The 23661-nt window shown below is 39.1% G+C and overlaps 1 protein-coding gene across 1 annotated transcript in view; it reads left to right on the top strand.

Moving 5' to 3' along the window:
• HYDIN (HYDIN axonemal central pair apparatus protein) overlaps positions 1-23661 on the top strand; it is a 322142-nt gene that overhangs the window by 38775 nt on the left and 259706 nt on the right. Inside the window, exons 2-5 of the mRNA XM_045819132.1 lie at positions 6611-6771; positions 9069-9194; positions 14841-14960; positions 18138-18272. Of these exons, the coding sequence (XP_045675088.1) occupies positions 6634-6771; positions 9069-9194; positions 14841-14960; positions 18138-18272 (519 nt within the window). The 5' untranslated portion in view covers positions 6611-6633. The remainder of the gene's footprint in view (positions 1-6610; positions 6772-9068; positions 9195-14840; positions 14961-18137; positions 18273-23661) is intronic.

The raw sequence follows: 23661 nt of genomic DNA, 5'->3' as shown, positions 1-23661 counted from the left end.
TGATTTCAAGTATAAATTCCATGATACATCATCTGTGTGTTGCACTGTGTGCCCACCACCCAGTCAGGTCCTTTGTCCCTTTATACTTGCCCCCTTTACCCTCTACTGCCCCCCTACCCCACTTCCCTCTGGTAACCACCATAGTGTTGTCTGTGTTGTGAGTTTTTGTTTTTCATATTTGTTCATTTATTGCTTTCAGTTTTATGTCCCGCACATGAGTGAGATCATATGGTTCTTGACTTTTTCTGTCTGACTTATTTCGCTTAGCATGATATTCTCAACATCTGTCCGTGTTCTCGCAAATGGTAGTGTTTCATCTTTTCATATGGCCGAGTAGTATTCCATTGTATATAGGTACCACATCTTCTTGTCTGTTAGTGCTTTAAACATAGTAAACATAGTTGCTTATAGTCTGTATCTAATAAGTGACCTGTACGAAGCCTGTATGAAGTCTTTGATGGTCTCTCTGCTATCTTTGGTTTCTGCTAGTTTTGTTCATGGCATCTTGCTTTCTGGTGTGTCTGATATGATTCTGCCTTCCTCTATAGGGGGTTTATTTTTGTTTTTGCCAGGCCACTTGGGATCTGTTAGTCTGGGACTACCCTAGCTCATGGTTTGAGGTATCCTAGACAATTTAAGTGGTATGAAGCTGGGCTGCAAATTTGAGTTGGAAGTGACCCCAACTTTGGGGTATTTCCCCCCCTTCTTTTTGTTTATATTCTCTTTCTCTGCTTAGCACCATACCAAGTTTTACTTTGGCTTTCTAGAGATAGTGATGCAGTAGCCAGTTTTAATTTTGGGTCCCAGCCACACTGAAGCAGATTTCTCACTGTATTTTCTACTTTTTAAAAAAACATTTTATAGAAAGAGGGGAAGGGAGGGAGAAAGAGAAGGAAAGAAACATTAACATGTGGTTGCCTCTCATGCGTCCCCTAGTGGAGACTGGGCCTGCAACCCAGGCATGTGTGCTGACTGGGAATTGAACCTTCAACCCTGTGCTTCTCAGTCTGGCTCTCAATCCACTAAGCCATACCAGACAGGGCTGTATATTCTATTTTGAGCAGATTCTAATCATTGACTTCTATCTCATTGTCCAGCAAGGCCACCAAAAACAAAGCTCAGAGATTTTTTGGATTAGCAAAATGCTTTAAGGGTAGAAGTGGCTATGGATTTCTATTGTTTTGCTTACTTTTTGCTGTTTGATTTCTTTTCGATCTTGGTCTAATTATTGCTTATTATCTTGACAGCTCTTATTATCTTAATACCCTTTAGGAGATTAAAAATTTTTTAGTTGAAGAAATTTTTCACCTAGAGCTTTCAGTTATGTTTACATGAATAGCTGGTTCAACTGTTACTTAGAATTACTGGAAATGGAAATCCTCTTTAATCTTAGAAGAAAACTTTACTGTTGTTCTTATTAGAAGTATAGAGAGGATACAGGTATTTTTCATACTTTTACTGGGAATCGATCTGGCCAAACATGTGAAAGCAATGCAGTAAGAATTTTGTGGTCAATATTTACCAGTATGATAACCGAGAGAAGAAGAATGGCCCTATTATATGCTAGACAACTCAAGAATAGTGGTATAGTACGTGTAACTCATGTCTGTGATTGGTTTTCATTACTGAATTCTGTGATGACAGCCACCCAATATGAATGACAAGAATTGCATTTGACATTTTAATAAAAGGTAGACATGCAGCACTTAACAAGTAGCTGCTAGGGAGAATGTGCAAGACGGTGATCAGTGTTGAAAGCACTCAGTTGAGCAGGGTCAGGCTAGCTTGCTCTTCACTTGCTTCTGCGAATTGCCACATCCCTAATGACTGGTGGAGACTGATGAAAGCAGCAGCCCCTTTCTTCAGTGATGTCAGTGGGAGTCATGGAAGGGTCAGTGAGTAAATCCAGGTTTGCTCTTGTGTGTGTTGATGGCTTTATTAAAGGGATTCCACACATTTTCTGTGAAAGGAAACCTGATTCCAGGCATTATTTTTGTCAGAAGGATTTGCTTAACAAACCAGATCACTTTTAAATAATGTTTGCAGATAACTCTTAAGTTATTAATACTTGGAAAATACAAGTTAAATGACCAGTTTTGTGTAAAGAATTTTCTCTATAAACCTCTATAGACTCTCATCTTCAAAATCTGAAAATGAAATATTTCAGGTGATCTCTTCTGCAATCACACATTCTGGATGATCGAGAACCTTTGGATCCATGTGAGCTTCTGCAAAGACCTTGCTGTATGCTAGTTATATGCAAATGTGTGCTTACTGAGAGCAGAATAATTTGCATATAGAATTACCTGTCCTGAATAACATAATCCAAATACCCAATAAGTTTTAATGATTTCCAGACAGGGCTGTAGTCATCCTTGATGTTACATTTGATGGTACAAATGAATTAGTCTATACATTATATGTAAGATATGTAAGCTTATTCTCTTCTAATAGAAATGATACATTTTCTCAATTTGCTTTGGAAATAGCAGCTCACACCATTTCATTGTAGTTATTTGCAGATCTTTCTAGTAAACTCCAGGAGTAAATTTTAGGTAAATATATGACTTCTAAAAAATAACAATGATCATTAGAGAGTTTTAGGTTTCCACTGGCGGAAATTTACTTCAAATTTCAACACAGCTTAATCAAAACAGGGAACTTAGGAGTTCATTTAGTTAGGACACTAGATGGCTCCTGGGGTCCAAAGAGGAGCTTTGGGTCTCAGGGCCTCAGAGTTTAGAGCTGCTTTCAATACACTCTGATTCACTTATGTTCATCTTTCTTCCCTCCTGTCATCTATCCATCTGCCCACATTTAAATTTTTTTTTATTCTTTAAAAGATTTTATTTATCCATTTTTTAGAGAGAGGAGAAGAGGAGAGAGAGACAGAGAATGAAATATCAATGCATGGTTGCCTCTAGCATGCCCCCAACTGGGGACCTGGCCTGCAACCCAGGCATGTGCCCTGACTGGGAATCGAACCTTTGATCCCTTGGTTCGCAGGCCAGCACTCAATCCACTGAGCCACACCAGACAAGGCCCTGCTCACATTTTTGCCTTTATCTCCTTAGCTTTGTTTTGCAGAAAGCCTTCTCCATGTGATGGAGGAAATGGCTGACAATAGTTTTAAATTCATTTCAGCCCAGCAAGTCCAAAGAAAAAAATTTCTCTCTCCCAAAGTCTTGCCATCATTCAAGGAAAGAATTCTGATTGGCATTATTAGGGTCATAAACTCCCACCACGACCAATCAGAGCCTAGGAGAATAGGATACTGTGATTGGCTAGATTTGGCTACTCCTTCTGGGCAGGGCAGTGGGTTCTCACAAGAAGGAAAATGGGAAGGGGAACTTGTACTGGGCAGCCAAAACAAGTCTTTTACAAGAGTATCTTGTTTAAAAAGGTTTAAAAGCTGTTTAAAGAGTATCCTAATTGAGTATGCATGCTTGGATTCAAGTAAGATAAATTGATTTCAGAAAATGAAACCCATTATAGGCATGTAAGAAGGTATTTTCTCATACTAGGAAATACCATAAATTAGAAGAATTGACACAGCATATTGGAGGAAAGTTCAGTTGAATTAAGGACTGTTGTGTTGCAAAAAAATATTACCCCCCCCGCCAATTTTCCTTTCTTTAAATTTCTTTCACAAATGAGTCACTAAGAAATGGTAAGCTGCAGCTTATAACATTTTTAAAGATATTTTAATTTTTTGCTAAACCAGCAGGCGGGGGCCATTGCATCTGTTGTTGATATTAAAATATGAATAAGCCCTCATTGATTTGATGGTTGGATCCAAAATGAGGAATTTTAGTTATCAATAAGTGGGAATTTTACTATCTCTTTTTCATTGCAGCATATTCATAAATAAATATGTATTTACTTATGAATTTGCTACAGTGAAATAATACGAATGCCTAACATTTATAAGAAACATAAAATAGGTTACTTTGAGTGATGTGTGCATGTGTGAATTGAAGCAAATTCTCCAAACAAACATTCATCATGTGTAATAGCTGCAGAAGCCAAAGGCATTCTCACGGTGTGTTACTGCAAGCCTGCTGGTCTTTAGACTCCGGTGGTGACAAAGTCAATGGCATATAAATGAGAAGTTATTATGTTTTAGTAAGGCAAACATGGATTTAAAATAGGCTGCCTGCCACATTTAAATTAGCATATTTTACAAAATGAAGAAGGCCATCAAAGACTGCTTTTGCAAGTAATGGTCTGAATGGCTCTCAAGTTATCCGTGCCATGGTGATACATTACAAATAATAGATGGGCTGCAATTATTTATAAGGGATTCACTTTGTCAAGAGACTGGCCACAGCATATAGCTCAGATGACACTTGTGTCATGGAACGTTAATTGGCTCAGATAGCTCAAACGTTCTTGGCTGGATCTAAGGATTCAGATGATGTCGTCAGAACTCAGTCTCTTGTCACAGCTTTTCATTTATGTGTCTTCATTCTTAGAGAGCCACTCCCCTCATAGGGGCAAGAAGGCTGCCAGCAGCTTCACACTCATATCTTATTTCTTAGCAAACTCAATAGGGAGAAAGCAAACCTCTTTTTCAGCAGTTCCAATAAAGTCATAATTAAGTCTTATTTGCCTTGGGTCATTTGCACTGTCCTGAACCAGTCTCTATGGCCAGGGAGATGTAATATTGGGGTGAGCCACTCCTGAATTGGAGTAAGGAGTGGGAGGTTTTCTTTCTTCTTTTTTTAATCCCTACCCAAGGACATTTTTCATTGCTTGTAGCAAGAGTGGAAGGGAGAGAGGGAAACATTGATGTGATAGAGAAGCCTCAGTTGGTTGCCAGACTAGGGATTGCACACGCCAGGACTGGGGATCAAACCCACAACCTAGGTATGTGCCCTGACCAGGAATCAAACCTGCAACCCCTAGGTTACGGGGCAATGTTCCAACCAACTGAGCCACACTCCAGCCAGGGCAGGAGTGGGATGTTTTTCTGAGCAAAAACGATAGTGGTCCCAGGAACAGGGTAAATGTATCCAGGGTAAAAACCCAACCAATAAAATATCTGAAAAGTGATTCTTCTTTTTAAAAAATGAAGATATCTTCGAGAAGGAAAACATAATAAATGGTTCAGTAATTTAACTGACCCTCCAATTATTCAGCAATTCTCTGGTAAACAAGACAGACATCTAGTCACCAGGTAATTTACTCAATATGTGAAAAGCGCAGTGGCTATGAGCACATGTAACAAGGGGGCTTTAGGGAGGTAAGGAAAGACTTTCTAGAGGCAGTGATGTTTCAGCTGACACCTGTAAGGTGGGTCTCAGTTAGCCTGGGAAAGGGGGTGGGCTGAAAGGAGAGAGTTCCAGAGATTTTACCTCTAAATACCCTTGTAGTTTGATCAGGGGAAATGGCAGCCTGAGACCCTAGAAAGCCGGGTGGCAGAATACGCCAGTGGGGTTAATGGGCTTAGAAGGAGAGGACAGGTGTCCCAGAGACAAGAGCTATGCGTTTTGTCATCTGAGGGTGTCCAAGATAGTAAGTCTCATAATCCGTGTTCCTACGTGGGTCAGGACTCCTTCTGAAAGAAGATTTAGCTAAAGCTTAGAGAGTCTCAGTTTTAATACACCTTTTCAAAACTTAATTGCTTTTTTTGGGCTCTTCAAGTGAAAGGGGCTGGAAAATATGCCCTTGATTGCTTGGTAGACAAATTTAAAATTTTCGTTTTTGACCACTAACGTTTCCTCAAATAGCTATTCAGTGCTAAAACCCTCAGTGTGTGTCACACCTAACAGTATTATAAATAGTTGTGTATGTAATTGTATCTCAATTGTATACCTCGACAATCAAGATGTCAAGACAGCAGCTCTGTAAATCTTGGACTGGGTGTGTGAATAGATCATCCAGGTTAATTACAGACATCCGGGCAGTTTTGTTTTGTTTGCTTTGGTCTTGGTAAAGGGTTGAATAACCGAGCCTGCTGTTACTGAACACTGACATCTCTACTCAGTCACAAATCCCCCAAGTTGCCTGTGTCCTGCTTGAAGGATAAAGAAGGATGTGCGAAGGAGGTGTCGTATTTCTTTGATTTGGAGATATTGGGTGGCTGTTTAATGCCTTATTTATGACTAAGCTCCACAACTTTTCCAGAAACTTCCTATTTCCCATCTTATCTCCTGTCGCCACCTTTGAGTCTCTGCCCAGCTGTGAAGACCTAAAGAAAGCCTTATGCTTTTTTTAATTTGAAGGGTGTCATGAGAGACAGTTGTCAAATAGGTATAATAGCAGATAAAATAGCAAATTATGAAGAATATACTGAGCAGTGTTTATTTATCTGGGGGAGATAAAAGTGCCAAAATGTAAGAACTGCATATATTTCCATGTCTTCTGCGAGCTTTGTCCAGAATACTTTGTTTGCCTAATAGGGATTCTAAACTTTGGGATGAGGCTAAATCCAGACCAGTTACCTGGTCGACTCCTTTGGTGAAGGCATTTGTTCCAGGCATTTGATATCTTTTTGAAGATCAGTATTTTTAACCCTTCCTGTATTTGAAAAGTTTACAAATACAAAAATTGTGACCTGTATTCAGGAATTAACTGTATTTGTTCTAAAACTGTTTTCCTCTCTTAGGTGAACGAAGGCAATAGCTAAGCATGACGACCAGCAGACGGCTCGAGGAGTCCATGGGGGCTGTTCAAATGGGGTTAGTCAGGATACTGAAAGGGTTCCAGAGCAAGGTGCTGCCGCCCCTGAGTCCGAAGGTGGTCACCGAAGAAGAAGTGAACCAAATGGTAACGTATCGGGGAATTTCAGGGTGACACGCTTCGTGCCGTCTCCTCAGGAGGGCGACAGCTGCTCCTTGGCATTCGCCGCCTATCAGAGATTACTGCTGACGATATAAATTTAGGTAATGGGGTGGGGGGGGGGGGCTCGTTGCAGAGCAGAGGCACCTTTTAGAGCCTCAGAAGGTTTTGAAATCACATACATTGTGACAGTGGCTTGAATCACTTCAGTTAATGAGCTGAAGTAAGACTATGCAAGCACATTATTAGGTTTTCTAAATACCTGGTCGAACCCTAAGAAACTGTCATTTGAGTAGTTCAAAAAAAGTCAAGTATCAGAATTTTATAGGTTTTAACCTAAACAGTCTATTACCTATTGATTGGCAAGGGTTATTTTTGTTTGTACATTTGTGGAACATAGAATGTTAAAATAATGACTATATTGTAGGAAAATGCATAATTTTTCTTTCTTTAAAATAAAAATATTTATACAGTTTAATTTTTTTATTAAAATATTTTATTTATTTAGTTTTAGAGAGAGGGGAAGGGAGGGATAAAGAGGAGAGAAACATTAATACGTGGTTGCCTCTCACGCGCCCCTACTGGGGACCCAGCCCAGGCATGTGCCCTGACTGGGAATTGAGCCAGCGACCCTTTGCTTCTCAGGCCGGCACTCAGTCCACTGAGCCACACCAGCCAAGGATATATATTTTAATTTTTAAATTATAGTTGATGTACAATTAAAAAAATATTTTTAATGAATTATAATGATTTTGTAAGAATTGAATTATAAACCACATGCTATAGAAAATATCAATAACAATTTACAGTGTTAGATATAGTATTCACTGCATTTTAAAAACTAGTCTCAAGTTACATTTCAATTAGAAAAATAAAATCTATTATTATTCTCTTTTGTGGTGGTTATTATTTCATATTTAAGGTAATGCCTGACTTTTTGTTTATAAGACTTTGTTATTTTTTATTTAAACCACAACATAGCTGATACCTTGTTAACATTTTAGTATTCTAATCTGGGTTCCAATTTTTTAAAAACCTAAAAAACCAAGTTGGAAGCTATAATAGAAATATGTCTTCACTTAAATGGATTCAATCACAGAAAATAATTTGTATGGTATTTGAAAAGCATTGATTTTAACTCAAGGCAAAACAGATGAGCTAAATTATGTTCCTGTGATTGTTTTTCAAAGTCTTGGCACATACTGAAGCATTATGTTGCTGCCAGTGATCATAATTTCCTTGCATCTGAAGTAGGCCTTGGTGATGGAAATGTTCTGTATCTTGACTGTATCATTGTCAGTGTCCTGGTTGGGATACTGGGCTCTACTTTTTCAACACTGTTCTTGGGGAAACGGGCAAATGGTTCCTGGTTCTCTTGGTATTATTTCTTAATAACTAACTGCATGTAAATCTATAATTATCTCAAAATTACAAGTTTAATGAAAAACAAAAAACAAAAAACAAGAAACCCTTTCCTAGAAAGAAAGAAGGTCCTGGAAATAATGTGAACATTTCACCACAACAAACTAAGTAATAGCTCTTGGTCCTGGGTAACTAAGCCCTTGTTCGGTAACTTAAATGTTAAATGATAGGTTACATTTTTCCCCTCGTAACTTTATGAGCGTTAAGCGCATTTTGAGTTCTTATTTGGGTATGTGAATATGACCGGCTGCCAGATACAATGATTGTCTTAGATCTCTTTAAAACTAAGGTCTAAATGGACTCTCGTGATTTCTAAAACGTTCAGACTTATTCCTAAGCAGCATGATCACACTTCCCAGATCCTGTACATTTTATGAGGTTACTACTCTCTAACCTGGTAGAACCTGATAGTTAAACACTCAGAAGCGTTGCTTTCATGTTGTAACTTCAGTTGAGAAATAGACGTATTTCAGACTCCTTAGCTCTTAAGCCAGAAAGTGATTTTAGAAACTTAGAACTTTATGCTCAGATGCCTCTTCTGAGCGTAAACGTTAAGCTCTTTGGACAAGTTCCTGTGCGCTTATTGACTCTCCGCCCCCCAGGCACCTTTGTGTGATTCCTTCAAGATCGGAAGGAAACAGCAGCCACATGTCATTTCAGATTACTGTGCAAAGAGCTCAAAAGCGCATGAGTACTTCTCTTGTATTATTTAGTTATTTTAAATATTTTATGAGGGAACTTAGTGGCATTCCAGAATTATCCTGAAAGCTGCAAACACAAATTATTCATTACTGGAACTTGTGAAGATACTCTTTCAGTGTAACCGTTTATGAATCTCTGGCCCCTGTTGTTTTGAATTCTAGCTAACACCCTCGGAGTTCCTGAAGGAAATGTCCCAGACCACAGAACAGAGACTGGCTAATACACGGTTGATGTGCCGACCACAGATCATCGAACTTTTAGATATGGGGGAAACGACCCATCAGAAGGTAGATGCTTTCTGTTACAGTAGCACATAAAGTAGGCCCTGGCGTAAAGTGAACATTCTTAATCAAGTCACTAAGTAGTAGTTATTGGTTCTGGGCTAATTAATCTTTTATTTGGTTGTTTAATTCATTCTTTTTTTTTCCCTCTGTTGACCTTGATATCTGTGATTCGATATGGAGAGAATTAAAATTAATTAGTACAGATAACTTTTGACTGCTCACATTTCTTTCTTAGCCACTTCTAGACACTGTTGTTTACAGATTAGGGGTAATTCCAAGAATTATGTTAGCCACACCTGATTAAGTTATCATTTTAGCACTAGAAATCCCTCCTTACCTGAGCTGTCGTCACTAAAGAGAAAGGTGGCACTGCGTGGTAAAGTAGCCGCTTGTTGTATATTCTGGCTCATTTCCAGTAACAACGGTTTTCTTTTAGTCTCTCAAAAATAGTTACTTTAGCATGTTTCTATATTCTAATGTAAACCATATGTTCTAGGCTTCCAGCATATGATTATAAAATGAAGTCTTTATTTCCCACTTTTTAACTCCCTGAATTTTTATGTAGAAATTATGGTATGAACCTCCATCAGTTGAACTGCTGGAGATTTAGCCTCCTCTGAAAGGGTTCCTCAGCTGCTCCTGAGAGTTTTTCAGACTTATTTCCCACAAGACGAGCGAGTCCCTGAGGCTCTCTTGCTCTTACTGCCGTATCATTGCCTCCCCTGTCAAGGATCTGCACAGAAGTTTGCTCTTCCTTTGAGCCCTGATAGTTCCATTATTATTTATTATCTTCCCCATAAACATTCTCTGACTTTGAGGGCAGGGAACGTGGCTTTTCCCAAAGCTAATTCATCCTAATTAAGGGCTGTTTGCTCCTTTCCCATAGCATAACTAAGACCAGACTATGTGTATTGTTCTGTGCATAAAGCCTGTATTTGAATGCATTTTGACTCCTGCTATGAAGGTTGAGGAAATAAGTATACTTTACTACAGCTGATCTTCTCTCCACTCAGCTGGTTATTTTTACTTTATTTTTAGGAGTTTCATTTGTCCCTTAGTTGGGTGACAGTCATCCTCTACTAATTTCTTTTTCTTCTTCCTTCTTTCTTCTCCTCCTCCTTTTTTCTTCTTTCTTCCTTTTTACTAATTTCTTTGAGAAGAGCTTATGGAAACTATTTCTGTGGTTTTATATGTCTGATAATACTTACTTGTTGCCTTTATACTGAACTTCAGTTTTGTTAGCTGTAAAATTCTTGGGCCGCACATTTTTCCCATAAGAGCTTTGCAGGCATTTTCCTCACTGCCCTCTGGCTTTAAATAATGGTGTGTACAAGTATGAAGCCAACTTGATTTTCCCCAAGATAAAAGACAGATACTTTAATCTTCTAGCTTGTGTGCCCAAAGATTGTTTATTATTAAAGCCCAATAATTTTATTAGGATGTACCTTTATTTTATTTCTAGACTGTTTCCTTATATGCCATTGCTTGTTCTTTTCTTTAAGAATATCAATTACGAACATGTTGAACCTTCTTTGTCTGCCCTTCTACATCTTCTTTGTCGCCTTTAATCCATTTTTCATTTTCTGTTCATTTTCATTTCATTGTGATTACACACCCCAGGCTATCTTCTGAGTCCCTTCCTTTGAGTTTTGTGTATGTGTATTTCTCTTAAAGCTCATTCTGAAGCTTGATCAGTTAAGTACACCTGGATTGTCTCATAGCATTTGACACAGTCAGTGTCTCTTTTTGTGCCTTTTTATTCACTTGTATCTCACATATCACACTCCTTTGTTTTTTTCTACTTCACTGATTGCTTTTTTCTTACTTTATTTATTGGATTGTTCTCCTGTCCCTGATCACTAAATGTTGGAGCTCCTTAGCACTTGGTCCTTGAACCTCTTCTTTCTCTTCTAAACCCACTCCTTAGGAGATCCCTTCTACAAACAAGGCTTTAAATTCCCCCTTAAAATGTTATTTTCATAATTACACCTCTTGCTATGGCCTATCCCCTGAACTATGAACCATACATTCAGCTCGTATATCCAATTGATTTCTGGCCAACTTTACTCAATATTATGGTCTTTTTTCTTTGAGATTTATTTATTTTGTGTTCAGCAGTGGTTTATTCTTTTTTTTTCTGTATGGTATTCCATTGTGTGACTATACTACCTTTTTTTTATCCATTTTACTCTTGATGAGCATTTGTTTTTCCTCACAGTTTTACTATTATAAATGGTGCTGTTATAAACACTCTTTTACATATCTTTTGGTGAATATGCACACATTTCTATAGGGCATATACATAAAACTAGAATATTTAGGTTGCAGGCTATGCCTATGTTTTGCTTTGGTAGATAGTGACCACTTTTCTGAGGTATCTGTACCAGTTCACACTCCAGTCGTGCTGCACTGTGCTAGCAGGTGACGTCGTTGGTCTCTTTAACACCATTTCATCGGGTGTGTCATGCTGTCACCCTGCAGTTCAATGTGCAGTTTCTTGATTTTGAATGAGGCAAAGCACGCTCTCACATTTTATTAGCCATTTGGATATCATCCTTTATAAATTGCATGTTTATGTTTTTGTCCATTTCTTACTGATTTTGTAAAGGTTTTTCATATATTCTGGAGACTGGTCCTTTATCAATTACATGTATTGTAACTAATCCCCCATTCTTTGACTTTCTTTTTTATTCCCTAGTGCTTATCTTTTGATGAACATATGTTTTAAAAAGTCAATATGACTTAATTTACTAACATTTTTATTTATGTTTTGTATTTTCTATGTCCAATTAAAATTTTTCATTCTTCAACATCATGAAGATACTACTTTCAGTTTTCTTCTGAAAACTTTATTTTTTACCTTTTGCTTTGAAAGCTTTGATACACGTGGAATGGAGTGTGATAGGGGTTAATATTTTTCATGTGGAATATCCAGTTAACCCAATACCATTCGTTGAAGAAAACATATCCCTTTCCCAGTGCTTTTCAGTGTTACCTTCATCATAAATCGAATATCCATATATTTAAGGACTTTTTTCTGGGCTTTCTAATCTGGTAGATTTGTATTTACGATAAGTCTTGTGCTAATATCTCACTATTTTAACTGCTAGATAAGTAACAGTATCTGATATGTATTACAATAATATAATTATAGTAAGTGTTGCTACCAGATAGAGCAAGTTCTTTTCTCTTGTTCTTCAAATGGATCTGGTCTATTCTTAGTCCTCTGCTTTTCCATATAAATTGTATAATCATCTTTTTAATTTCCAAGAGAATTTTTCTGGCGGGGATAATTTTTATTGGATTGTATGATTTTTATATCAATCCAGAGAGTATTTGACATTATTAAAATATTGAATCTTTCAATTTGTGAACATGCTTTGTTTCTGTATTTTATATAGATTTTTAAAAAATTCTTCCTAGTAATATTTTATAGTTTTTTTTGGATAAAAGTCTTACACATCTTTTGTCAGACTTATTCCTATGCATTTAATGTTTTAGGATGCTATTTTAAATGGCATTGTTTATAAATTTTACTTCTTAAATGTTCACAGCTAGTACATATAAATATAGTTGTTTTTTGTATGTTGACCTTGATAAGTCACTTATGAATCCTAATAGTGTATCTGTTTGGTTATTTTGAATTTTCTAAATAAACAATTTTTTTTCTTCTGGGGAAAGTGACAATTTTGTTTCCTCTCAATCAATTTTAAATGTTAAATTGAAATGTTGAATTTCTGAAATAAACTCAACTCGGTCTTGATGTTTGTTATCCTCTTTTGATATTGTGGATTTTCATTTGCTAATGTTTTGGTTCTTCTATTGAATATGTGGTTTATGAGTGATGTTGACCAACAACTTCCCCTTTTCCTACTGTCTTTCTTAGGTATATGAAAGTTATGCTAACATCATCAATTGCATTGGGAGATATTTAATTTTTGTTTTTCTTTTCTTTGGTAGAGTTTCTATAATATTTCAGTTGTACCTCTTTAAATGTTTTCTAGATTTTGCTTGTGAAGTTATTTGGACCAGAATTTTTTCTATGAAAGGTTTTTACTTACAAATTCAATTTCTCTCATAGTTATAGCACTATTCCATTTTTCTATTTCTTGTGCTAGTTTTGATAAATTGTATTTTTCTAACAATTTGTACTTCTTATCTAACTGTTCACATTTATTTATATAATATCCATTTGTTCTCTTTTTCTTTAGTTAAGGTTCTGTAGTAATGTCCCTGTTTTCATTATTTAATGGGATCTTTGTACTTCTGTCTTGTTTTCTTGATTAGATTCACTGGGTATTTTATCAATTTTATTAGTCTTTTTAGGCTCAACTTTTTGCTTTGTTGTTTCTATCATATTTGTTGTACTTTCTATTTCATTAATTTTTGGTACTGCTTTTGTTATTTCATTTTTTATTTGTTTTTTAAAAAAATATTTGCTATTGTATTTCTAAACTAGTGAGGTGGATGCTTATATCTTCAGTTTCCAAACTGTGTGCCAAGGTGCCCCAGGGTACAGCCATGAACTTACAGGGCATCATGGGGTATTCTAAATTTTTAAGAAAATATGGCAGTACTCAAAACTTGTTGGACATTATACAAGCTGTCAGCTTGAGGTAATTCATAGTTTCAATATTAGATCATACTATCTTTTTAGCTCTTTAGTGTCTCCAAGCAGTTATTTATTGATACAACTTTTCTTGTTATTCTCATAGGGGAATTGGTTCAATTACCTTATTCACCATTACCAGAAATGGAAGTTTTGGATTAATGTTCTAATTAGCCATATTTATCTGTTTTTTGGTTGGTCGTCTTTAATTGGAGTATTTCCCTTTGTAGTTCTTACCTAGCTGGGCACTCCACTGCCCCGTGGCTACGACGCCACGGGGGTAGGGCTGTCATCATGACGGCCCACAGACTGGGCGGTCCCCAGGATCTCTTTGATGGCTCCAGAGAGTTCTCTAGCTAAGATTGCTGCCGCATCTGTCCAGCAGTGTTGACAATCTCTTCAAAAGTGATATTTCCACTGCGCTGAATGTGTTTTTGCTTCATTCTCTCTTGGGGTGGTTGTTTGAGAGCTTTGATGATCAGGGCAGGGGCAGAACGCACTACCTCAGTTTGGGTCTGTCTGTTCTGAGTGCTCGTTTGTCTGTGCGCCTCAGACCCTTCTGGTCACCAGTTGCTTTGGCGATGTCACCACCAACCTTTTTTGGAGACAGGCTCAGGGGGCTGATTTTGGGGGCCAGGGCAGACGTGGCACCGACTTCCCCGCAGGTGCACCTCAGGTATATGATATCTCCTTGGGGTCGACTTCAACGGCATGGTGGAGGCGCTGGTGTCAGATGAACCTGGATTCAGGGTGACCGAAGAAAGTGTCACCTAAGCCTCCTCCGAGCTGAAAGCCGAACACTAGCCTCTATTTTTTTAAACTGAGGACCAAAACTTCTACTGTTTTTTGTATTAAAGAAGCTGATGACAATAATCTTACCAATTATAACAATTATTGTATAGAGTAATTACCCCTCTTTGAGTGTTCCCTATGTTGTTAGTATTAATATCCATACTTTTATATAGTGTTTTCTTATCTTCCCCAGCCATTTCTGCCACTGTGTGTGACTATATGATTAATTTACTTTTTTTCAACTGAAGTTTTCAGGAATTGACCTGGATCAGGCATTATTCCAGCCCTTTCCATCAGAAATTATATTTCAGAACTACACTCCCTGTGAAGTCTATGAAGTTCCACTGGTTCTGAGGAACAATGACAAAGTGAGTATGTTCGCTGTGATGGCTGGACCTTTCATGGATGTATCAGAAGGAGTTAAATAAAATGGGGTCCTGTAGGATCTTAGCTAAGTTCTGTAATTTGGTGGACTTGGGAAAATATATGAAAACGGGCCCTTTGACTGTCAGCTTACTGAGGACAGGGCTGTGTTGGTGTGTCGCTCTACGTTTGACCCCAGGGCAGTGCCCACCCAACAGTAAATTCCCAGCGTGTGCACTAACGTTTTGTTGAGTAAAGGGTTAGCTAGATGCATGTCATGAAGTTCTCATGTGGCTGGTGGGCTAGGCTTCATTCAAGACAGACAGGGCGACTACTACTCATGCTTACAGACTTTGTGTTAGAGCCTCCGCTCCCCAGCTGAAGGCATTAACTCTGCTCATGAATTGCAGCTGCTCAGCCAATGCATTTGTGTTCTATAAATTGAATTTTTTAAATCAAACAATGGGCATCCCTTTCCCCCTTTTCTGTTTCCTTATTTCTACCTTCAGATTTTGACTACAGATAGTTTTGAAATGACTTCTTCCATTATTTATACCTTGTCTTTTTGTGGTTGCAACTGAGGATTTTTCTTCCCATCCTGTGCCTTTTTCTTCAGAGATAAACTAGAGTTTATTTTAAGAAAAGGTATTAAATGCCTAAAGATTTCCTTGGCATCTAATGATAATGAAAGACAGAATAAGGCTGGAGGTCAGCAGAAAGCACAGTTAAGTGTGAAAAGTAATCAGATGGGGAGGAAGGCATCTGAGAGATGCTAAAATTCAGGTGTAAAGACAAGTAGGAATACTTACAGAATCTAAGAATGTAGAAACAAATTCTCACTGTAAGAAAAAAGGGGAAACCAGTAAAGACTATGCAAGAATCCAAGGCAAATGAGAAGACCTGCAGATATATTTGGTACAATAGCTCGTTAAATGAATCAGTGATGCCTTTCGGAGATTCATGGGGTGATTTAGTGACAGCAAAACCAGACCCTGGAGAAAATGGTATATTTAGTTTTTTTGCTGCAGGAGTGTTAACAAGAGAAGCTCATGGGATAGAAGCTGAGGTGTAGGCATAGAGAAGGAAAAACCCCAGGTGTTCAGGATTATGTTCTGAGACCTCAAGAAGAGATACATTACATAGACATTAGAATGCTCTCTTTTCACGCAGGGCTGCCAACCAATTTAGCTTCTCACTTCCAGTTCCCTCTTTCCCCCTTTACATTACTTTTTAAACTTTTGTTCAAGTTTTCTTAGGCTTTGAAAGACAGAGAGGAGTTATATGGTTTATATGGTACAGTTGGCTTATATGGGCAAGTCAAGGATAAGGGGTATGTGTAAGTTTTATCTGCCAAAGGGCACCCAGTTCTCATGGATAACCCATCACCCCCTGGTAAGGTGCTGCTAGGGTTTTGGACTTCATGAAAGCCTCCTCCTCATCTAAGAAAGTCCAGCTAACAACAAGCAGACAGATTCCTCTAGGATGGGCAGACTTGGTTCTGGGTGAGTTACTCCCAGGGCCCTTGGAGTAGATGGCTGAGGTAAGCCTGCTTCTCTCCATCCCTGGTTCATGGACACTTAAGGAACCACTGAGATACATTTGGGTCACTGTACCATTCACCTTTTATTGGCTTCCTTACTGGAGGCAACACAAAAAGACATAGCTTATTTGGTCATAATTTCTCTCTCTCTCTCCAACACACACATTGAAAATAAGCCATTTACACTCTACAAGCCACAGAATGATTCTACTTGGGATACAATTATAAGCACCCAGACTCTAGAGGCAGACTAATCTGTATTCAGATTCTGGCTGAGCTGGGTTCTGGGTTCACATTCCAGCTGTCTCCCAGCTGCAGATTTTGGGCGAGTCACTTCCCTTCTCCAAGCCATTGGGGTAATAATAGCACCCATTTCAATAGGTTGTTTGGCTTATTAAATGAGATAATGAATGTAATGTATTCAGCTCAGTGCCTGTCACATAGTAAGTATCATTCACTACTGTTATTATTATATTAGTGTTACTTTTGTTTTCCTTATGCTGTTAATTAAAAGTATTCCCAACAAGCTCACATAGTATCATTCAACACATCATAAATGCCACTGCACATTTCCCTTACCAGCAAAGCTACTTCCATTCCAATGCCATTTGCACACATCTCTTCCCTACCTTCTGCTCTCTAGTCTCATCTGTCTGAGTCCTCTCCATTTCTTCTCCCCTTCCCTGTCTGGTTACAGTTTTGAGAAGTTTTGGGAGGTTTTTTTCCCTCATTTTTCACTGGAGGCATCTGGATCATACTTAACTATAGTTAACTTTCTCCTGCCCCCTTTAGTCATTAAAAAACAATCCTTTCCTTTCCCCTGTGTCCCTAGAACCTCTACTGCTGACCGCTGACCACTGACCGCTGACCATCCCCGTCCTCTTCACATTTGCCTTTCCTTTATTGCATGGGCTGAGATAGATATACTGCTCTAGGCAAGACCAGCATGCTTCAGGAGTAAAACTTTAAAAGAATACAAATTTTGGAGCTGTTCTGAGACTGGGCTTAGGGATATTGTACTACTCTTTTTGTTCCTGCTTCACAGTGGGGCTTACTTAGGACAATCTCGGAGAGAGGGAAGGTGGGCTCCAGCTGGGACTTGGACACCATTGCTTGGTGAAGCTGTAGCACTTAGGGCAAGTGTGTGTTTCTTCCTCTGTAGAATGGGAGTCATACTGCAGCTCAGAGTTTATTGTCAGGAATAAGTGGCACGTCACGTGCAGTGATGGCCCAGAGCAGGAGTGCAGTTGAGTGTGATTTCCTCTCCCAGAGCAACTCTCAAATGTCGGGAAACCCAGCTTCACTCCACTGTGTGAGTGGGGTCTTAGCTGTTCGTTTGTGAAGATAATTCACATTTAAATAATAAACTGAAGAAAGACTTGCAATAATAATAAAATGAGTAATAATAATGTTAATAAAAATTAAAGCTAAAATACACTGAGTGCTTACTTTGTATAAGGCACTGGGGTAAAGGCAGGTGCCGTCATCTCCTTGTGCAGTTGATGAGAGTACAGTTCAGACCTGACCCAGGTCGCATGGCTGGCGAGTAGTAGATGGGGATCGCATCTTTCACCACGAAGCCTGTGCTTTCTCTTCTGTATTTTCACATGCACAGTGTCATCACTGTAGGTCCTTCTTGCAGGTTCCAAGGATGGTGAAAGTCGTTGAGGAAAGTTCACCTTACTTTAAAGTAATCAGCCCCAAAGATATTGGCCACAAAGTAGCTCCAGGAGTGCCATTCACATTCCGAGTCGTCTTCACTCCGGAGGAGAACAAGGTAACAGCAGTGCTGCCAGACACTGGTTGAATGCTCTCACTAGCGGTTTGCAATTCTGAACATTTATGGAGGTGGTGGTGTTGGTTTGGGGGTTGCTGGTTTTGGCAGTGGTATTGTCAGTGGTGGTATTAGTCGTGTTGGTGGTAGTGGTATTGGTTTGGTAGTGGTAGTTGTGTTGTTGATGGCTTTGGGGCTGCTGCTGCTGGTGGTGGTGGTATTGGTGTTGATGGTATTGTTGTTGGTGTCGGTGGTGATGGTGGTGGTGGTGAAAGAAGTGATAAAGCTGGGTGAGAGGAGGGGATGGCATACCGCTGGGAAGGAGGAAACAATGGTCAAGGAGTGCTGAGGGCTTATATGGGCTGTAAGTGTCGAGGATGCAAAGAAGGTTAAATCTTCTGAGTGACTCCCCTCCCCGCTTCCCCAGCCCCTGCCTCCCCAGCCCCTGCCTCAGCGTATTTATGTTGGACTATACTGCGAGAGGGACACCAAAAAGGAAAAGGTGTCTCCAGGTGCAATGAGCTAAGACAAAGGATAAAGAATATGGCTTCTTGGAAGTTTTGGATCCTAGTTAGTTTCATTTCACCTTCCAGGATTCTAACCAGTATAGGAAAGAGATCCAAGATCCAAATATCGATCACAGTGTCAGTCTCATTAAGTATCAGCAAGGAATGTGGCCAGGATGGGAGGCCGGGAAGGGGCCCCCTCCTGCTCTCCAGTGACTGGAAGGGAACTAGACCTTGGTGAAGGGCTGACCTAATCGATAACTCCACCCAAGCCCGGGTGGGAGTGGAGGAACTAGAGCAGGCAGGGAGAGCAGAGACCTGCCTGCTTTGCTTTCCCTGTTCGTACACAGGCAGGCTAGAAAGAGCCTAAGTTCAAAAAGAGGCCATTTCCCCTGGAATCTAGCCCGTTCTCAGGCTCTCCTCACTTGTAGAAATTCCAGCTCCTCCCAGAAGGAAGGGCCAGCCAAGGGGATCTGAGGAAGGAGGCTTCCTCCCCCGCCCTCCTCCAAGAGCACAAAATTGTGGTTTGAGTTTTCCCACGTGGGTCAAAGTGGAGACTTGTGAGGGGGAGGAAAGGGGTTTTACTTGCATGATCAAAGGCTTAAATAGGCACAACAAGATGTCAGGCTACATATAATGCTGATAGTGTGTGTGCTGACCTCTACTGTGCCATAATGGTTGGAATCAAAAGAGCATGATAGGGGCAGAGAGAACTAGTTTTGAATCCCTGCTTCTCCATCACTAATACTTATTAGCTGCTGTCAATGTCATTACCACTATTCCTGCTACTATTGCTATTCTTCCCACTCTTTTGGAGAGCAGGGATGGAGAGTTTAATGTGGTCTGCCAGGTATGTATCACTGTAGTGAGTGGTTAGAAATCCCATTATAATCATAACACTGTGGTTATTATTTTGCCAATTTGCAGTATTACTGTTTATTTCTTGGGTTGTACATGGACCTGTCATTTTGTTTGGGGGTATTAATGAAATAAATGAAAAAATAAATCACCCCAGAAGTAATGCTTTTTGTTACATATTATCAAAGTCCTTATTTTTCTTGAGGCTCCATATCTGAATACTAACTGAGAAGAACAGCACCTGGGTTTAGTTTGGGTGTCAAATTCTTACGCTGACTTTTCCATAGGAAGCTGATTATAAGCCTACGTGTAGACTGAAACATAAAGCTTGCTGGATTTGAGGAGTTGGCTTTCTTTAATTATTTTTCTGTGCTGGAGAAAATATGCCTTCTGTTGAATAAGTATTGTTCTTCCTGCAGGTAGTCTGGCTGAGAAAAGGGTACTTGGGATTTTCTGAGGAGGTGGAATGTTTTATATCATGATAGATGTGAGGGTTATGTGGGTGAATTTACTTGTCAAAGTTGTACATTTAATACTTATGCTTTCCAATAGATCTAAATTTTACCTTAAAAACTACAAAAATGTAATGAATGGATTGAGGTGTAGACAAAGCCAGAATTACAGAATATTAGTAATTGTTGAATCTGGGTGATGGGTATGTGACATTTGTTATATTATTCTGTTTTATTTGTGTTTTACATATAGATTTTAGATTTTATTTATTTATTTTAGAGAGATTGGAAGGGAAGGAGAGGGGGAGAGAAACATCGATGTGCAAGAGATACATCGATTGGTTGCTTCTCGTGCCCCCGCCCCCCCAACTGGGGGCCTTCTGGTTCTCAGGCTGGTGCTCAATCCACTGAGCCACACCAGCCAGGTCTTAAGGTCTTAAAACACCAGCTGTTTTAAGTCTTCCCTAATCAAAAGCTTAAAGAAAAGAGAGTTTTTATTACTGTTTATCTATACAGCAAATACATAATTTATATGTATTTTAGGCATGTTTGTATTTGCTTTATAAATATGAAATGCTAGGACTCCCATTGGGATTACTACTTGGCTATATTTTGTGGCTGCTTATTTTATTCCTAGTCTTTTTATTCCCATTTACATTTCATTTCACCAGCATTGCATGTCTGTTGGGAAACCCCTAATTAAAATGTAAATGTGGTTTTACTCTTTCTTCTTCTAAGTATTTGAAAGTTATCAGAGGTTATACGCATGTATGCAGAGGCATAAAGTGAGAACAGTGGCTACCTATGAGAAATTCAGTTATCCGACTTTGGATACATTAAGATTTTGTTTTGGATTTGGGCTCTAGGAGGTAACATAATTTACAGAATTTGTTTTTCTAAAGACATAGTGATTGCTCCTTTTGCTCACTGTCTAAGATGGATGGAGTGTGTTTGGGAAAGCCCTTGCTACTAGTTTTGGTTCTTTTTTCCTGCAAAGGTCCTCTTGCTCTTGCACCATCAGCAGGGCCCCACTACCAGCAGTTTCTCCAGTGTCTGGGCATCTACATTCACCCTTACTCTTGGAAAGCCAGCAGGGCTGTGCACAGAATGCCCAGCGAGGGATAGTCGTGCTGTTTCTGGTGCTGCTCCAGAATGCAGCAGAGGACTAACCACAGCCAGATTTATTTTAGGAGAAAATAAAAGTCAGTCTTTTCATTGTGTCACTTTTTCTTCAGTTGGCAAAATTGACAGCCAATGCATATATTATTTTCCCTCGTTACCCCCTGCCGATCTGAGCACATGCTATTCTCATTTACCCTCCTCACATCTGGAGGGTGAGATATGTAAATTGCAGCATGCCACAGTTTAATAAGCCAGTCCCCTTTCAATTGGATTTTCAGCACCCATGTATATTAGCATGTTGAAGATGATAATGCAATTCACATTTTTTCCCCTGTCATCTATTAATCTGGCTTCCTGGGGATTTAACTTGTTAAGAATGCCAAATGCCCAGATAACAGGTGCAGCAAATTTACTCTGGCTTTCCTTATCTCTTCTTCTCACACAGACTTTTAAAAATGATTGGATATGTTATTATATTAATCTAATAATCCCGGTGTACATGTCATATATGGTAGAAATATAAGTCAATATTGTCATAACACTATAAAATTCTGGAGCCTGGCATTTTTCTTGACCTGTTACATTTGTATATTTGCTATCAATATTAAAAGGGGAATGAAAAATATTAGGCTTTTGTAAAAGCAAAAACGGGTACTTCCTTGGGCTTAAGGAAGCATCTGTTTACTGCAGTGTTATCATAGGAAAGTGGCTGCAGTGAATAAATCGTGAAGTGATGCAATTTTATTGCTCAGTTATGTTTTAAGAAGATATATAATTAGTTGTCAAAATAGTTTTCTTGATTTGTTACTATGAAATTTTAAAAATTATGGCCCAAGAATAGTAGAAAAATGTGAACATATTTTATTTTATCTAGGTATACAACAATAATGAACTATGTTCCCAGCATTTTGACTTAAAGTTTAGATATCACAAAATTTTCCACAGTCAACAATTTTTGTTGGCAAAAATTTATAGGGATTTTGTTTTCTTCCTCCTGGGACTGGCTTTCTCTGGTTCCGTCTGGGTCACTCCCACAACCCTGGTGCCTTGCATCATGCCGGCTGCCACACAGGATGTGCACAGTGGGTATTTGTCAGGCGAGACAAGTAAGTCAAAGTCAATCTCAGGAAAATACAAAGAAATTTTTTCAACTTGAGAATGGCCTACAAATATTAAAAGCACAAGTTACAAAAAGGGCTCAAATGTCATTTTGTGCCAGGATGTAGTAGACGTTAAAGTTCTTACCATTTCAGCCAGGAGAGAGATGTCTGAGAGCCTTCTCTGAGAGGAGCATTTCTCACCATTTTGTTTCACGTCATCATCGAGTTACTGCTTTTTAGCTTTCTGGCCTTGATCAATGTCATTTTGTAATAAGGCCAATGTGATGATGTTGGAAAGCCTCTTTATAAAGAACTCTTGATACTTTAACTAGTCTAATAAAGGTATTAAAAATGGATAATATTCTTTCACTCTGTGCCAGGCCCAGTTTTATGAGCTGGGATCCTTTGGAGAACAGAACAAGTTTTGGCCTTCCTGGAGCTTATGTTCCACTATATATAAACAAATAAATATGTAATTTAATATCAGATATTGACCTGCTAGAGAGTAGGGGGGTGAGAGGATCCTGTTTCCTGTCAATAGGAGGACCAGGGATGACTTCTGTGACAAGGTAACACCTGATCCGAGAACTAAATTAAGTCGTGTGACTCTCTGAGGGAAGACCTGCTTGTCTGGGAGAGGGAGCAGCAAGCACAAAGGCCCTGGACTGGGACGTGATTGGCAGCAGGCTCAGGGAGGTGCAGGAAGCCAGCGTGGCTGGAGTAGAGGAAGCTGCTGGAAAAGTGTAGGAGACAAGGCGGCAGAGAGTAAGGGTCTTAGAAGTCATGCAGAGTGTGACAGGAAGCCCTTTCAAAGTGCACATGAAAACATTTCTATTACAGAAGCTTTCACTCACACGTAAAAGGAGAGAGAACAGGCAGGGTGGTGAGCTGCCGTCACCAGCATTTCCAGCGGTCGGTGCGTGGCCAGTCTTACGTCACCTGTCCTGTTCCCTGCCTCAGAGGGGTTGGAAGCAGGTCCCACAGGTCACCTTATGTCATCCATAAATGTTTCCTTCTTTGTCTCTAGAAGATTAGGACCTTTAAAAATTAACATAGCCACAATACCATTATCACTCCTAAAAAAATAGCTTCTTAATATTATCTAATATTCAGTCAGTATTCAGAACTCCCCACTGAGGTATAAAAGTTATATCTAAATATAATTTTTCAGTTGGTTTGCTTAAATCTGGATCCAAACAAGGTGCCTCGACTGCATCTCTATCAGGTTCTGTAGAATGGTCCTCTGTCCCCCCTGTTTCCTATAAACTGGTAGTTACATCTAGAGACTCCATTAGGTTCATACTTGATATTTTTTTAGACAATAATTCTTAGGTAACTCCCTAATTGCATCACA

The sequence above is a fragment of the Phyllostomus hastatus genome, unplaced genomic scaffold (assembly GCF_019186645.2).
Source record: "Phyllostomus hastatus isolate PE091 unplaced genomic scaffold, TTU_PhHast_1.1 phas_scaffold_345, whole genome shotgun sequence".
NCBI lineage: Eukaryota > Metazoa > Chordata > Mammalia > Chiroptera > Phyllostomidae > Phyllostomus > Phyllostomus hastatus.
Note: the sequence above shows the minus strand (reverse complement) of the source record. Positions and strands in the feature narration are given on the sequence as shown.